The 16824-nt window shown below is 58.1% G+C and overlaps 1 protein-coding gene across 1 annotated transcript in view; it reads right to left on the bottom strand.

Annotated features, from left to right (window-relative positions):
- Nucleotides 1-243: 243 nt before the first annotated feature.
- Nucleotides 244-16824, bottom strand: part of SORCS2 (sortilin-related VPS10 domain containing receptor 2) — a 408600-nt gene continuing 392019 nt past the window's right edge. Inside the window, exons 23-30 of the mRNA XM_012002189.1 lie at nucleotides 16493-16626; nucleotides 14876-14999; nucleotides 13349-13461; nucleotides 12103-12228; nucleotides 8399-8498; nucleotides 7491-7593; nucleotides 4735-4838; nucleotides 244-1643 (exon numbers count right to left, since the gene is read on the bottom strand). Of these exons, the coding sequence (XP_011857579.1) occupies nucleotides 1579-1643; nucleotides 4735-4838; nucleotides 7491-7593; nucleotides 8399-8498; nucleotides 12103-12228; nucleotides 13349-13461; nucleotides 14876-14999; nucleotides 16493-16626 (869 nt within the window). The 3' untranslated portion in view covers nucleotides 244-1578. The remainder of the gene's footprint in view (nucleotides 1644-4734; nucleotides 4839-7490; nucleotides 7594-8398; nucleotides 8499-12102; nucleotides 12229-13348; nucleotides 13462-14875; nucleotides 15000-16492; nucleotides 16627-16824) is intronic.

Below are 16824 nucleotides of genomic sequence, written 5' to 3'. Positions count from 1 at the left end.
AGCCCAGGGTGCTCCCCTTGTCCTGTGGCCTTGGACGTCCCCCAACCCAGGGACATGAGGCTCCAATCTCCACAGGTGGTTTACTCAACAAGGAGCAGGCGCCTCCTGCCCACCGGGCACTGTTTGGGGCATGAAGATTCACCCCTGGGCTTTCTCCTCTAATGGACCATGTTTCTTTTCTAGGGAAAATGGGGTAATGCCCCCGAGCTCAGACATGGTGCATGGGAGAACGTCTGCACCTTCATTCGGATTCACCCCCAGCCAGCGCGTACCAGCCTGGGCTCTGGCGTTCTCCCCTTCTGAAGGGGAGGCCACGGTCATCTGAGAGCCCTGCCAGAGAGAAGAGGGAGGATGGGGAGGAGGAAGGGGCTACTGACTTCTCATTTCAAGGCAAAAGGTGACCCTCCACCCCCCATATTCCTATGTGTAGACTTACACGAACATCCCTGATTCTAGGAAACTGGGGGGGGCGGGGTATGGAGACCTCACGGCACTGGGGAGCAGAGAGCTGGGTTCAGGGCCACCTCTGCTGTGACCCTGCTGTGACCTTCAGTCACTCTCCTCCCTGGGCCTCAGTTTCCCCTTCTTGAAAATGAGGGGCACCCTGATGGCCCTTCCAACCCTGCCATCCTCAGCCTCTCCCAGCTGGGTTTCCACTGGGGTCCCTACGCCTACAAGGAACTGCAGAAAACTCGTGCATCCAGAGCCGTCTCCACCATCCACCTTTCTGGGGGCTTCTGGCTCCTTCCAGAGCCCAGGACGGTGGGAGAAGAGCCATCAGGTGGGAGAAGCCTGCAGGATGGTGCTGCTTGCTGGCAGGAGTGAGGAACCATGGGCACAGGGCCCTGAGCCCACCCCACCCCATCTGCCCTGGGGAGAACCAGGGAGAGAGCTGCTGCCCCTCTGGGCAGAGGAGGCGCCCTGGGCACTCAGGGAAAGGGGCTCCCGAGTACGGGGCTCTGACAGAGCAACCCCCGTGGCTACCACCAGCTATAAAGACAGAGAGTGAGACACCCCCACCACCGCCAACAGCTACCTAGAGAGGCATTTACACAGCCGCAGTTTCCAGCCGGAGGGCAGTGTGGCGTTAGGAGGGCCTGGCTCTCGGACTCCCACAGAGGGACTGGGCAGCCGCACAGGTGGGAGTGAAGAAGCAAAGTCAGGGAGGCTCCGGCCTCTGCGGGGAAGTGAACCCGCAACACAGTGTCTGAATGGGTCCACAGCTCTTGCAGCCCGAGGTACTGGGTGGGGTCCAGGATGACCAGCCTCAGCCCAGAGAAGTCAGGCCTCGGCCTGAGTGACAGCACGTGGGGCAGCCGTGTGTGGGGTCTGGGGGTAGAACCTGCCCGAGTCAGGCCTGGTGTCCCATAGGGGCAGGGCCATGTCCAGGGGGTCCCGTGGGCCCCCGTGGGCCTGGGCGGGCTTCGACTTATCAGAGGGGGTGGTGCCTGTCGCCTGGTGTGGGGACGACTCGGGGAGGGGGCTTTCCGCAGGTCTCTGAGGGGCGCCGGTCCAGCCGCCGGCTTCACTGGTGGTTCCGTGCCCTCCGTGGGTGAAACGACGGATGCTGGGGCGGCATCAGCTCACCAGGTAGCTGTGCATCTCTCGGGAGTTGATGCTCAGGACCACGCCCGAGTGGTTGCCTAGGAAACAGAAGAGACGCAGGTCCAGTGAGCACAAGCCCTCGGCCGGGGCTGGAGACGGGGCCACGGGGGCCACGGTGGTGGCCTCAGCCAGCGCCTCGAGCCAACGTGCAGTGGGGCCTCCCTGGGTTCCTTTAGCCCGTGCAGGTGCAGGCGGGTCTCCGTGGTTCCTAGGTGGGTGCCTGAGGAATGGACTCTCTTGGTGCCATCACAAGCAGTGGGCCCCAGAGGGCCTGAGAGGTGAGGCCCAGGCCGGCCCCAGCCCGCCACAGCCACTGACCTGCGTGGGGGTTGCCCCCGGCATCGGCAGCAAGGGGGTGCGAGAAGGGCTGAGGCTCCGCCCCCTCCTGGCAGTGGGCGCTGCAGGGCGTAGAGTGGCGAGGCCCCGGGAGGCGAGAGTAGGAAAGAGGGGGGCATAGGGATGTCAGCGTCAAGGGGTGGTCCGGGCATCCCGGGTGGGGGCTGGTTAGGAGACAAGGGGACGGGTCAAGGACCCAGGACCCAGAGCTGTCCCACCTCAAGGGCACCGGGAGACACGGCTGGGAGCACCCGCGGCACAGCCCCGCCACGCCTGAGTCCTCGTCTGAGTCCTCGCCCATCCTTCACCTGGCTGGGCCTTGGCTTCGTCATCTCTAATGTGAGGGTCAACTGCACCCCTCAAAGCACTGTCGTGGGTTAGACGGGGAAGTGTGGCTGCTGCACTGGCAAGGGCGGCGTGGACCAAGGGCTTGGCTGCACGAATCTTACTACCCCACTAGCATTACTCTTTAGGGGCTTGGAAGCAAACAGCCGTCGGGGGCTGGGGAGCCGAGCCCTGTCTTCCTGAGACCCTGTGCCCTCTGTCCACTCGAGAAGGCCTGGGTTCTCTCAGGACCTCACAGCTGCCTCCATCACGGGGGTGAGCGTGGGGGTGACGCCGCCTGCAGGAGGGGGAGCTCCAAGACCACCTCCTGCCCTGGCAGGAGCAAGACCAGTGGAGGGGTCTTCAGAGTCGTAGGCCGCTCACCCATGGCCTGGGGCCTTTGGGGGCACACAGCTGTACAGCCACGGAGTCAGGCTTGAGCCTGGCTCCACCTCCTGTCACTAAGTGACCTGGGGAGGTTGAGTGACAGCTCTGAGCCTCAGCTTTCTCATCTGTGCAGTGGACGCAATGTCGACGTCTGCCTCAGGGAAGTCAGATGGTGTCTGGGAGGCGCTGAGCTGGGGCCTGACACAGAGCGAGCGCTCAGTGAAGTACACGGTTCCTGTGATGTTTCCAAGGCTACGGATGCATCGCACCAAGAGGAACCCACCTGGGCTGGCAATGCTGGAGACAAGAGACCCCCACCGAGGTTGGAGCAGACAGTCCTGGGGAGGGGCTGGAGACAGTGCAGGGGAGGCAGAGAGGGACTGTGGCCAGTCCATTCGGCTGCCCTGACCCCTCTCAAGAGAGTGTGAAGGTCACAGGCTTTGGAGTCTGACTGGCCGGGATCTGGCTCCAGGGTCAGCCAGCGGTTGGCCGAGGCCGGGGTGAGCGACTTCTCCTTTTTGAGCCTCACTTTCAATAATTTGCACAGTAGGGACAGTGGTTTCCGCTGCTCACGTTCTGAGGACGTCCTGGATGCAGGGTGTGAGTGACGCTCCACGCTGGATCATCAGAACAGCAGTGGCAGCAGCTGGGGGTGCCGAGACCTCTGTGGCTTCCTGTGTGTCATCCTCTGCTCCGGAAGCTACCGCAGAACCCCCCAGCAACGGTGAGAGGTGTGTGCCGACATCATCACAAAATCAGGCCCAGACGGGGATTGTTAAAAGAGAATAGGAACCATAGGGGAGAAGCCGGGTCCCTGGGGTCTGCCAAGACGTGAGTTCCAGCTCTGTTCCCCACTAGCTGTGACCTTGGGCAAGGACAGTCCCTGTCCCTGCACTTCCATGTCCTCAGCCCTAGGGAAGAGCCTGCCTCCTTGGCTGCTCAGCTGAGACAAGCATGGAAAGTGCCCACACTGCCCGGCTGCACTTGCCCGACACGGCACATAGGGCTGGTGTCATGGCTCTGGCATAGGCTCCCAGCCCTCTGGCAGGTCTCAGAGCCTCCTGGGCCTCAGTTTACCCCGTCATCCAGAGGAGGAGCTGTAGTGCCTGTTGTGCTGGATGGCATCACGCTCTGACTGCAGCTGAGGGGTGGAGTCCGTGCCCCCTCCCCTCAAACATGGGCAGGGCAAGACACAAGTGACAGGGTATGACTTCAAGGCCAGGCCCTGAAGCGGGTGTGGCTCCTGCCTGGCCACCTCACTCCACATGCTCTTGGAAGTCAGCCGCCACGCTGGAAGCCCAAGCCACACGGCGAGACCATGTGCAGGTGTCCCGCTCGATGGCCCAGGTGAGGGGTTAGCTGACTGCCTGCATGAATTGCCGGCCATCTGAGTGAGGCAGCCTTTTAGATGATCGCTGCACCAGCTATTGACTGCAGCCTCATGAGAGACCCTGACAGCGAGCAGCCCGGCTGAGCCCACTCAGCTCCCAGACACAAGAAGAGAAAACGGCCATAAACGATGCTGCCGCTGAGGTGGGTGGTTTGTCGTGCAGTCGTAGATGACTTGACTGGTCTTCTCGCCCTGGGCATGATCGCATCCGTGGAAATGCTTCGTCAACTGTAAAGCGCGGTGCCGCAGGTCCAGGTGTGGGATGTTCCCTAAATCACCACCGCAGTGAAGGGGAGGACTGGGAGTGCTGAGGGAGTGGCTGTCTGGGAAAGGCCTCCCACACCCTAGGGCCAGAGTCAGGCTTCCTTTCAAAGCCAGCCCTGTTTCCCGTCCTTTCCCTGCCTCGACTGGGCTGTCGGGGGCTGTTTGGTCATTGCCAGGGATGGGGCCCTCAGCGTCCACAGGTCTTGGATTTCATCTCTGGGGGCAGCCCTGAGAGGTCGCGTCATCCCCTCATCAGATGGAGGGACACAGTGGGCCCGACTGACCCAGCAAGGTCTGCTGGACCGGGGTCCTGTGCGTTTTGCTGGCCGCAGTGGCCCAGCGGGCTGGCCAGCGGGAGGGTGGGGTGGGTTTGGGGCGGACGTTACCTAGAGTCTGCGAGTCGAGATCATCATCTATAAACTCCTCACCCGGGGCAGTGCCCTGGACGTCCTCACTGTGGCTCACGGGGCTGGTCATCTCCTGCTCCTTCTCGTTGTGCATTTGGGCGTACACGGTCCTGCCCGGCCGTTTCCTGCTGGACAGAGGCGAGGGCGGCTCAGATTGGGGCGGCTTCCCAGGCCGCCTATCCCTGGAGCCTTCTGCTGGCCGCCTGGCCACATCGAGTGTGGTGCACGGTGCCCACAGCACTCCAGAGGTGCCTATCCCAGTCCCAAGTCTTGCCTCTTGCCCCATCTCTGCTCAAAGCCACTTCCTCCAGGAAGCCCTCCCTCCTGTGTGCTCCCTGGGCCCTGGGATTCCCTCTGCCCTGACACATTGGGTGATCACTGTGTATCTGAGAAGCGAAGCACGGGCGTGTTGCAGGGAAAGGGCCTTATATCCTCTTTCCCCCCAACCCCTACGCCTGTCCACCCTGCCACTGGGCTGGGCACACATTCCCACAGGAGGCACGAGCCAGCCCAGCTCTTAGAGGCACTTGCTGAGCCCCGTCCAGGCGTCCTGGGGAAGTGCTGTCCTCGATTTCCCAGTGAGGAAAGGGAGAGGGTGGGCACAGCCCCGCTGCCTCCACTGGGACCAGGCTCAGGACCCGCCGTGGGCCAGGCTCCTTCATGCACAACACCCCACTTAGTCCAATCGAAACCCAGGGCCAGGCTCCCATTTCACAGATGAGGGGACTGAGACTCAGCGGGAGACGGGGACTTTCTCCGATGCAGTCGATGAACACCGCCAGCCCTCTGGAAACACTTTGACGGCAGGATGGGGCGGGGCGGGACCTGTGACTAGCTCTGAGGGTGACAGAAGGTGGCCAGTATCACCTACAGGCTGCAACACTTCACCACTGGATTAAAATGCTCAAAGCAGCCCTGCTCCCTCAGTCTAGAGCCTCGAGAGACGAGGGCCCAGCCCCTGCTGGGCCCCAGGGACAGGTGGCTGACGGCTTTGACCGGGTTGTCAGTGCTGCCCAGCCCAGCCCGTGAGTAAGCCAGGAGCTCCCGGGGGTGCAGGCTGCACCAGAGCCTAAAGCCTCCGGCCGCTGGGGCTAAATGGGGCGTTGCTCTGTTGTGAGATGGAGCCTCGAAGTATATTGGGCACTTCCGCCTATGCCCAATACATTCAAGCTCCCAGAGCCTGGAGCCACAGCCCTGGGGCTGGTCAGCACCAACTTTCAGCTGCTTTTGTTTCCAGGGCAGTGAGGGGCCTGGCTTCAGGACCTGAAAGCCCGGGCTCAAAGGCCGCCCCTGCCACCTCCTTGCTGTGACAAATCCCACTTGCAGTGGCCATGGGATACTGGTTAGGGAGAGAGCACACGGGAAGGAGGTGGGATCCTGGCCTGGGCACCTGGCAGAGGACAGTGTCATTTGCTCAGCACCAGCTTTAGGGGAAGAGGATGCTGAGTTTGATTTGAATTTGCAGTGCCTATGGAACCCCTGGATACACCTGTTGGGAAGCCAGTGCCTCTCTGAGTTTGGAATTTGGGAAAGACCACAGGACAGACCTTGTTCTACTTCTTTGCCCCATAAACTCCTATTCGTCCTTCAGGATCCCCACCAGAAGTCACTTCCTCAGGGAAGTCCTCCCAGATTCTCCAGTTCAGCTCTGAGTGCTGCAGGCCAACCCTTTGGGTGGAACTGAGTAATAAGGTGGGTAAGGAGCTCCTGGATGCGCTCCCAGACAGTCAGTGCTGTGTCCCAGTGCCTGGGCCAGCCTGTGGGGGGTACACATGAAACTACTACTCGAAAGACCCGCAGCGCATAAAACAGTGAGACCCAGGGCAGGAGGAGGGGTTGGGGGAGTCCAGGGCCCGTGAAAGTCTGGGGTTTGGTGTCGGGGAAGGGCTCAAGCCTCCAAATAAGTCAAAAGGAAGGGGTGAGCTGTAGCCTTTGATGGTCCTCAAGGGTGACCCCGATGGGGAGACTGAGGCCCCCGGAGCTGAACCAGCAGGCAGGGGAGAAACAATAGGGCCAAGTCTAGGAGCCGTGTTTGCAGGGAAGGAGTCTGGTGATGCCGCTGTGTCACTTTGCTCATTCCAGGTTTAGCATCCAGGGAACTTCAGGTTGTCCAGCCCCTGTAGGGTGGCCATGACATGTCCCAACGTGGGGGGACCACACCCATTTCACAGCCAGGGAACAGGCTCAGAAGGAAAGAGAGGTACCAAAGCCCCTCCCAATAAACACACACTGTTCTTGCCACCTCAGCCCAGCCTCGGCACAAGCAGCTGCCTCATGGGGACACCCAGAGCCCTACCCCACAGGAGCGCCTGGCAGGAAGCTCAGCAGCTCTCAAGCGCTCTCGAGAGGGGGGAAGGGATGGTTGGGCGGCCGAGGAAGCCTGGGATGCGGGCGGGCCTGGGTCAGGTCCCAGCTCTGAGTCTGGCCGTCTGTGTGACCTTGGGCACACCGCTTAACCTCTCTGAGCCCAGTTTCCTCATCTGTGAGATGGGCAGTGTCCTCCCCGTGAGGTGGGTGGAGCTGAACGGGACGATGGCTGGGATGTCCCGGGCAGAGTGGAGGAGTGGGTGCGCGATGCTCTCTGGGTTGCGAGTGGCGGCCGTCTCTTCCAGAGACCCCACAGGTGGTACAGAGCCAGGCAAGCACCTCCCACTGCAGCCCATCACAGGCACAAACTGTCACCACTCCCTTCTGAAGCCCTGCTGGGGCCTTTTCTAGATCTGCCTGAGTGAGTTGGGCCTGGCAGCCTAAGCCCCATGGTCAGAGCAGGGCCTTGCCTTTTGAACTTGTAGAGGATGAACGCTCCTGCCGCGAAGAGCCCGATGACAAACAGCACCACTACCGCCCAGTAGCCACCGCCGCCGCCCAGCTGCTCAGCACCTGCAAGCAAAGCAGTTGTCAGTGGAGGGCCACGGGCACCACACATCCTCGTCCCATCCCCAGCCCATCCCATCTGTCCCCCGCCCATCCCCAGCTTGTCCCCTGCCTGTCCCTGGCCCCTTTCCTGCCTGTCTTCAGCCCATTCCCATTCCCTCCCCAGCCCTTCCCCAGCCCATTCCCGGCTCAACCCCTTCCTGTCCCCTGCCTGTCCCTGCCCGTCCCCTGCCTGTCCCTGCCCCAGCCTCTTTGGTGTGGAGGCTGCTCCATGCCTGTGGCCAGCACTCCTGATGTGGCTGAGAGGGGCCAGAGGCCATAAAAGACCAGGAGTGCGTCCTGTGTGGCCTTGGAGAAGTCCCTGCCTCTCGACCTGGCTCCCACTGGGGACGGAGGCTGTGGGCAGAGCTCCCCGGCCATGTTGATGCTGGTGTGGGGTGAACCTGCCAAGTTTCAAGGGCATGGTGTCTTTACAAAGCAGAGAAAAGCTCATCAGCTTCTGCAAAGGCTGTTGCCCCAAAGGGGAAAGGATGACTGACGGCCGAGGAGACAGCTCTGTGGGTCAGGAAAGGGGCAGAGATTATCTGAGACCCGAGGCGTGGGTGTCAGGTAAGAGCAGTGCTCCATGGGACATCCGCGGAGGAGAGTGGGGCCCCGGGTCTGACCTGGGTGGGTTCTCAGTTCCATCAGAGGCGAACACCCACCAGGAGGGGGCTACGTGCCATCTGCCCGAGGGCCTTGCAGGGACATGCCTTCTCCAGGGCCTGGATGCCTCCTCCACCTGTTCTGCAGGGAGCTCCCAGGGGCTCACCTGTGCCTGTGTCTCTCAGGGCCACCAGGACCCGGACTCCGCCTCGCAGGAGGAAGCTGATCTTCTGTGCATTCAGCACCTGCTGGATGGCGGCGAGCCTCTGCAAGCACAGAGGGGACAGTGAGGGGGGCCTCCATGAGGGGGTCCTCCGTGAAAAGGGGAGGGGTATGGGATCCTCCTCCAGGGGGGGAGTGAGGGGTCTCCACGTGTTGGGGGGGTCTTCTACCAGAAGAAGAGTGAGGGGGTCCTCCATGGGGGGTGGGGGAGGGGTTTGCCATAGGTGTAAGGGGAAGAAGGGCCCTCCTCTGGTGGAGAGAGTGAGGGGGTGTCCTCCACCGGCGGGGAGGGGAGCAAGGTCTGCTGGGATCCACCAGAGGGGTGGGGAGAGGGAGGGGGATCTGGTGGGATCTTCCAGAGGTAGGGGAGAGTTGGGGGGTGGCTCTGGGATCCACCAGAGGGAGACGGGAGAGCTGGGTGGACAGGTGTGAGTCCTGCTTGAACCCTCTGGAGCCATGGGGCTGGGCGAGCCACCTGGCCTCACTGAGCCTCGGTGTCCTCCTTTGTACGATGGGAATAATCACCCACAAGGGAACTTTCATCAAGAACCATGGACGGGACACAAAGGTGACCCAGACATGGTTCTGCCCTTCACGAGCTCTTGTTTTAGTTGGGAATGTAAAAGAGATACAGGCCACGGAGTGTGCCAAGTTGGGGCAATGCAGGGGTGCTCCAGGAGGCTCCATCCCCCAGTGGTGGTCAGGGGAAGGCTTCCTGGAGGTGGAAGACCAAGAAGAGAATGAGACAGGGCAGGACAGGAGAATCAGACCCCCTGTCTGAGGGAGGGATACCCCAGGAGGTGGTGCTGGGTTGTAGGGTGAGGGATGCAGGGTCAGGGGCACCTATAGCTGGAGAGGGCAGTGGCCAAAAGACAGTCAGCCTTGTGGGCCACGGGCATCCTCCTCCGGGATCTGCGTGACGTGACAAATGTGTGAGGTGCCCGGCACAGAGGAGTGCTCCCTCCTTGCTCCTCTTACTTCCTCCTGGCCCCCTCACTACTTCCTGGGTCTGAGTCATCACCCAGGGCTGGGTGGGCTCGGAGACCCGGCCGCCTTTCACAGCACTGGTCAACTCTGCTATTTTGACAATAGCCATTCTAACAGGTGTGAGGCCATGTCTCACTGTGGCTTTAATGAGCATTTCCCTGACGGTTCGAGATGGTGAGCATGTTTTTCACATACCTGTTGGCCATTTGTGTGTCTCCCTTTGAGAAATGTCTACTTGGCTCCTTTGCCCGTTTTTTAATCGGGTCACTTGTTTTCTGGCTATGGAGTTGGGTTTCTTACGTATTCTGGATGTGAACCCCTTGTCAGAGGTATGCTTCATGAATCTTTTCTCCGATTCTGTGGGTCATCTCTTCACTCCGCTGATAGTTTCTCTGGCTGTGCAAGGGTCTCTTGGTTTGACATCATCCCATTTGTCTGTTTTTGCCTTTGTTGCATGTACTTTTGGGATCATCTGCAAAACAGCATTGCTCAAACTGATGCATAGTTTTTCACTATGTTTTCTTTTAGTGTTTTTCCAGATTCAGGTCTTACATTTGTCTTTAATCCACTCTGAGCTGGAGTTTGTAGAGGGTGTAAGAATCTAATTGCATTCTTCTGCATGTGGATATTCAGTTTCCCAGCAATATTTATGGAAGATATTCTCTTTTCTCCATTGTGTCTTCTTGACAGCTTTATTGAAAATCAATTGACTGTACATGTATGGATTTATTTCTGGGCTCTCTATTCTGTTCCATGGGTCTACGTGTCTGTTTTTATGCCAGTACCATGCTGTTTGGATTACTATAATTTTGTAGTGCATTTTGAAGCCAGGGACTGTGATGCTTCCAGCTTTTTTCTTTTTGCTCAAAATGGCTTTGGCTATTTCAGGCCTTTTGTGGTTTCATACAAATTTTAGGATTTTTTTTTCTATTTCTGTGAAAAATCTCATTGAAATTTTGATAGATCTTGCATTAAATCTGTACATCACTTTATGTAGTATGGACATCTTAATGATATAAATTCTTCTAATCCACGAACATAGGATATCTTTCCATCAATTTGTGTCTTCAAATTCTTTCACTGGTGTTTTATGGTTTTTAGTGCACATGTTTTTCACCTCCTTGGTTTAATTTGTTCCTAAGTTTTTCACAAGTTTTTCACGTCCTTGGTTCAATTTGTTCCTAAGTAGTTTATTTTACTTTTAATTTTTGATGCTATTGTTAGTGGGATCGTTTTCTTGATTTCTTTTCCAGGTAGCTTGCTGTTAGTGTGTAGAAGCGCTTCTGCTGTTTGATCGCCTCTGGTCCTTTCTGACAGTGGCCCTCACCAAGCCTCACTTCCCGTGTCTGTAAAATGGGATGTGGCACCACATGGCATGCTGGAGTGTGCACTGTCCTTCCCCTGCGCTGGCCATGCCTTCCAGATCACCTGAGTGAGCGTCGGTCTCCATGACCAGTGCAGGCTATGTGAGCTTCTGGTTCATTTTTAGAAACTGATAGTAACATTTACTCTTTTAAAGTGTACAATTTAATGCATTTTAGTATATTCCCTAAGTTGTGCAAGCATTACCACTATCTAATTCCTGCACATTTTCATCCTCTCCCAAAGAATCCCCTAGCCTTAGCAGCAACTCCCCATGCACTCTCCCCCAGCCCCTGGCAACCATTCATCTATTTCTGTCTCTACGGATTTGCCTGTTCTGGGCATTTAATGTGAATGGAATCACACACTACGTGGTCTTTTGCAACTGGCCTCTTTCACTTAGCATCATGTTTTCAAGGTTCGTTCATGTTGTCAGAGGTGTCAAGGGCTTCATTCCTTTTGGTGGTCAAAGAATATTCCATTGTAAGGTTGGACCACAATTTGTTTCTTCAGCAGCTGATGGGCACTTTTTGGCTGCGATGAGTAATGCTGCTGTGAATCCATGTACTGTGGGTGTATGTTTTTGCTTCTCTTGGGTATATACCCATAAGTGGACTTGTTGGGTCATGTGGTAACTTAGGTATAACTTATTGAGGAATTTCCAGCCTGTTTTGTCCAGCAACTGAACCCTTTCCACCAGCAACGTGAGAGGTTCCAAGTTCTCTGCTTCCTTGTCAATACCTGAAATTGTCTGCTTTTTAATTTTAGCCATCCTAGTGGGTGTGAAGGGATTCTGGTTCATCTTTGAGTCCCCTTCCCACACCTGTCACATGGGAGGTCTTTTATCCCCTCCATGAGGGCTATTTGGAAGCTGTCCTTTGCAATAAAGACATTTGCTAACTGCATGGGGGCTGACTTCTGCTCGGCCCTGAAACCCATATCCTCGGGTGTCTCCCTGACAGTGCTTACCCTCATTTCCCAGTGCCCCTGGCAGTCAGGTTGGGGCCATGTGACCATCTCCAGCCAATGACACGGGAAAGGAAGTGAGCAAGTCCCCCTGGGAGGTGGTGCAGCCTGTGCCCTCCCCCCAACTACACTGCTGCAGTGACCTTAGAGGCTGTGCGACTTCCAGAGGGTGTAGCCACAGGTGGACGAGGTCTAGCCACCCTGAGTCAGACTGATGCAGCAAGAAAGACACCTTTATGCCATGAGCCACTGAGACGTCCCTGGTTGTTGTAAATGGCCCGAGCCCTGGGCTGCGCAGGGAGGACCTGGGAGTCCAATGGCCACAGGACATACCTTATCACTCGAGAGGCTCCTCTTCCTCGTGGGCCTGGGAGGGGGCAGGAGCACGTAAAGGTCGGCCAAAGTGGGCAGCCCCGGCTTCAGCACGGTCACCAGCAGCTCCTGAGGGACGCTGGTCTCCTGCGGGAAGAGTTCAGCCACTTTGGTCCGCTTGTCTTCCTCATCCCCTGCCTCACCCTGGGGCCCCCAGGAACACCCTGTCTCCCTTCTTGGCCTGAGTCCTGGACAGCTGTCCCGCAGGCCATTCCTGACCCCTGCATGGCATGGGGATCGTTCCAGGGTCCCAGGGTGCCCTGAGCTACCTCCTGCACCCAGCTGCCCAGGGCCCTCAGCCCTGCTCTTCAGGCCCTCACACTGGCCTCCCCTTGGCCAGGCCTGGCCCTCAGTCCATTCTTCAGACTATGACTAGAGTGAGCCAGCACCTTCCTCCCTGGCTGATGTCCTCCATGACAAGGCTCTTGACCACACCATTCCAGGTCTGTGACCCGGCCCCACTGACTCCGGCCACCTCTCCCTTCCCACTCCCCAACACCCTAGGCCCAGCCAGGGCCGCACACCCACAGAGAACGCTCTCAACCCATAGGCGCTGCTCATGTAGGTGCCTCTGCCTCCTGGATAGTCCCGTTCCACACACTTCCATCTGGCAAACCCCTATTCATCCTTCAGTGCCCAGGACCCTTTTACCGGCATTCTTCACAGAAGGGAGCCTAGTTAGAGAGGCCTCAGCCTGTGACAGCCTCAGATGGCTCTAGAGGACTGGTCCTCTCTCACAGGGCGGCCAAGGGCCGTGGGTGTGCTACAGCCCACCCTGATGTCTGCCTCCCAGGAGCTCCCTGAGGGCAGTGGGCACACTGGGTCCTTCTCTCTGTTTCGTGTCTGGCCCAGAAGAGAAGTTCAGTGAATGAAGGAAAATTGCTTTAAAGAGACTCTGGAGCACTGGAGGACAGCAGCGGGGTCTCCCGCAAACGGCAGGTGATCCCTGGACTGTGTGTGTGGAGGGTGCCTGTGGTCCCTCCCCTGTGAGGTGGCGCTCCAGCTGCAGGTCCCCCTGAACGAGGGCAGTGCCGCCCGCCCCCCACCCACAGCTTTCAACACCCGCAGCTAGCTCAAAGGCCAGAGCATCGTGTGCAGGGGCAGTGCCACCCGTCTCTCCTTGCCCTGGGTGCCCCGGTGCCCTTGGGCTTCTCTGGATGCCAGAAGCGCCGCAGGGCTGGGGAGGCTCCAAGCTCTGGGTGGACACCTTGGAGAGCAGCCGGGTGACCACCAGGCCCACGTCTTCCCTCCACTCAGGCGTGTTCGGGTTGTAGGCATCCAGCTCCTTGGAAAACTGCAGAGGCACGACCTGAAATTGATCTGGAAAGAGGCAGAGAAGGGAGACTGGTCAGTCCTGAACAGCCTGGCTCAGACGGCTCCAGGGTGGGGATCAGGGGCAGCCACATGCCCTGGATGGTCCCAGGAGGCCCTTGATTCAGATCCCAGGGCCCAGCAGCCCCATCATCTTCTCAAGCAGACCGAGAGCAGCCCTGATTTCATATTTGGAAACCAACTCCTTCCGTGGATGCCAGCAGTGGTGGTCTGTCCCAGGCAGGACCCATGTCACTGGCTGCCATCTTATAACAGCAGTGACAAAGATGCCAGTGACGATGACGAAGACGCGCTGACCCAGGAGGGAGGCCTGGTGTGCGCCGAGCCTGCTCTGTGAGATTTGCCTCCTTGACTCACAAGGATGAACACACCCTATGCGGTCAGCCTCTCATCCATCAGGGATCCATGGACTTCAACTGGCTGGTCCCCCCACCAGATTAAGAGTCCCTTGAGAGCAGGGGCCCTGTCTTCTTCTCCTTCTCCCACATTTCCCATGGTCCATGGCTCAGAGCCCATTTTTAAAGTCATCAGGGGCCTCAGAGCTAAATTTTAACCTCTCTACTTCTCAGGCCTCAGTTTTCTCACATGTAAAGTGGGAGGAGGCTGTGCAGGGCTGAGGCACTCAAGGGACAAGTGCTTTGAGAACTGCAAACCCAACATCTTACAGTGAGGGTGGTGATGGCCTTTGCAAAGCTCCCAGCCCAGCAATGAATGATGAATAGCCAAGGGCAGCCTCCTCCAGGGTACGAGGCGCCTGTGTAGGCAGCCCAACCCTCTGTACACTTGTCCAACTAAATATTTAACGGATGGCTGCTGTCCACAGTAGAGGCTGTTCTTAAAGCAAAATGAGGGTTTATTGCTGTGATGATGGTGGCAATGAGATCTGCCTCCTTGACAAGGGGGGGTCTCCTTCAGTCTTAGGACCAATTGGTATTGTAAATATCTCCCACAGATAAATAAGGACGCAGCTTCAGAAAAGGAGGCCCAGTGCTTCTACAGACAGGAATCCTCTTTATGCTGCAATCATGAGACAATGCTCAGGCTCGGCCGGAGGTGCCAAGACGACAGAGACCCTGGAGGCAGGCAGAGCCCGTGCCCAAAACTGGCTGTCTTGCTGCTGGGTGACCTTGTCCCTGGTGTGTTGTGTCCCATGAGTGTCTTGGGACACAGGATTTATCAGTATTTATTTTACAGACGGGGAAACTGAGGCCAGAGAGACCGGGAGACTTTGCCCAGGCCACACAGCCAGGGCAGGGCTGTGTTTATCCAGCCCCTCCCTCCCCACCCCAGGGCCACCCAGGGTGACCAGCAAATTCATGGCTTATGAGACCCACGTGGCCTGGCCTCCTGGACTGCAGCAGAGATGCAGAGGCCGTGCCGCCAGACCCCGGGAAGGACTCACCCAGCACACGGAGGACCCTGGAGTCCTGCAACACCGAGTTCCCACAGGCGGCCTGCACCGTCACACGCACGTCGCCAGTGTCCGAAAACCGCGTTGTCACAGAATTATCCAGGGAAAGGAGGGGCTGCAGGGACACAGCAGGGCTCAGGGGTGTGGCCGAGTGAGGCAGCGGCCATGGGGGACGCTGGCCTATGGTCGCTGCCTCACTGAGAGCATTGCTGTCCCCTTGTTCCCATCAGCAAATGGCCCTGTTATGGACGTCCTGTGGTGGCAGCACCCAGGGAGGTACGGGACGGGCAGCTGGTTCTTTTTTTTTTTTTTTTTGAGACGGAGTCTTGTTCTGTTGCCCAGGCTGGAGGGCAGTGGCACAATCTTGGCTTACTGCAACCTCTGCCTCCTGGGTTCAAGTATTCTCCCATCTCAGCCTCCCATGTAGCTGGGCCTATAGACATATGCACCACCATGCCCAGTTAATTTTTATATTTTTAGTAGAGAGAGGGTTTCACCATGTTAGCCAGGTTGGTCTCGAAACCCCGACCTCGTGGGCACCTGGTTGTAAGCCAACACAGCACGAACATGAGATCCCAGCATCCCCCTTCCTTCTCGACAGCTCTCCAGGCCCGCCCCCTACAGGCATTTAGGAGGCCTGATGTGGCTGCCGGGCTGGGCCTTCACTCACTGACCATGTGATCTTCCCATCCCCACATATGGCCACAGCTGTGTGGATGAGCCATGGCTCCGTCATCCATGGCACCAAGCCAGTGCCCAGCTCAGGACCCAGCTGTGGGGATGGTGCACACTCAGTGGGGGTGGGGGGGGGGTGCCATGTTGACGCAGAGACAGGAGAGGCCACCCCCATAGGTGTGGATGTGGAGGCGGAGGTTCTGCCAGGTGAAGTGACATGTATGGAGCATTCAGCTGGAAGTGGCAGAGCCGAGACTTGAACCCAGACCCTGAGATACTTCTCAGACCCTCCCTATTCTAGAGAAACATAATCCAGAGCCCACAGCCCCTCCCCTTGCTGGGCCTCTGTGTCAGGGCGGTCAGTTGCTGGTAGGGGGCTTCCTGCCTGGTGGTGCTGGGCTGTTTGCTGAATGAATGGAAGATGCCCCTCACTGGGTCTTGCCCCCAGTCCAGGCATTCTGCTAATTTGGACTCTCTCCTGCTCAAGGACTATCTGTGGCTCCCCACTGCAGACACAGTATAACCCAGGCCTCTGAGTGAGGCTTCTGAGCCCCCTTGACCTCTTCTTCTGTAAAGCTTTCCCTGAGCCTCTCACTGCAAATGCTCTCCTTTCCAGGAGCTCTCATGCAGCCCACCTACCCGTCCCCGTGACTTCTACCACCCCCAACTCAAGTCAGCCACCGTGTTCCCAGCTCTTTCCCAGGAAAAGGCAGGGTCTAGTCTGACTCATCTGGCACCATTGAGCAGATGGGCCCTGAACAGGCACCCACGGGCGCTGTGTCCCTCTCAATTGCCCCAGGAGAGGCCCAAGGGTGAGGAGTGCGCCCTACACTGGTTCCTTCTGCTGAAAACCCGGGGCCGTGCTCTGCTTTACTGTGCACCTTGTGGGGGGCCGGCGGGAAGAAGGGCTGAGCGGGGGCAAAGCCAGCGCACCTGCAGGCTATGGCCGATCCACCAGTAGAAGACGGTGAGGTTGGGGTTCAAGGGAAGCAGCACAGCTGTGAGGTTCACCTCCTGGTTGATGCCAATGACAGGAACCACCTCCAGGTAGAGGGCCTGCAGGGGGGCTGTGGGGACCCAAAAAGGCCAGAGTTATTTCATTTCAGAGGCTGCTTAGTGATCACTGTCACCAGCAACTCCATTGCTACCACCACCGTCACCACCACCACTATCACCACCACCACCACCACCACCAGCATCACTACCACCACCATCACCATAACTACCACCACTGTCACCATTATTACCACCACCTCCACCACCAT

This window comes from Mandrillus leucophaeus, unplaced genomic scaffold (assembly GCF_000951045.1).
Source record: "Mandrillus leucophaeus isolate KB7577 unplaced genomic scaffold, Mleu.le_1.0 Scaffold68, whole genome shotgun sequence".
NCBI lineage: Eukaryota > Metazoa > Chordata > Mammalia > Primates > Cercopithecidae > Mandrillus > Mandrillus leucophaeus.
The sequence above is the reverse complement of the archived record's forward strand: the minus strand, read 5'-3'. Positions and strand labels throughout refer to the sequence as shown.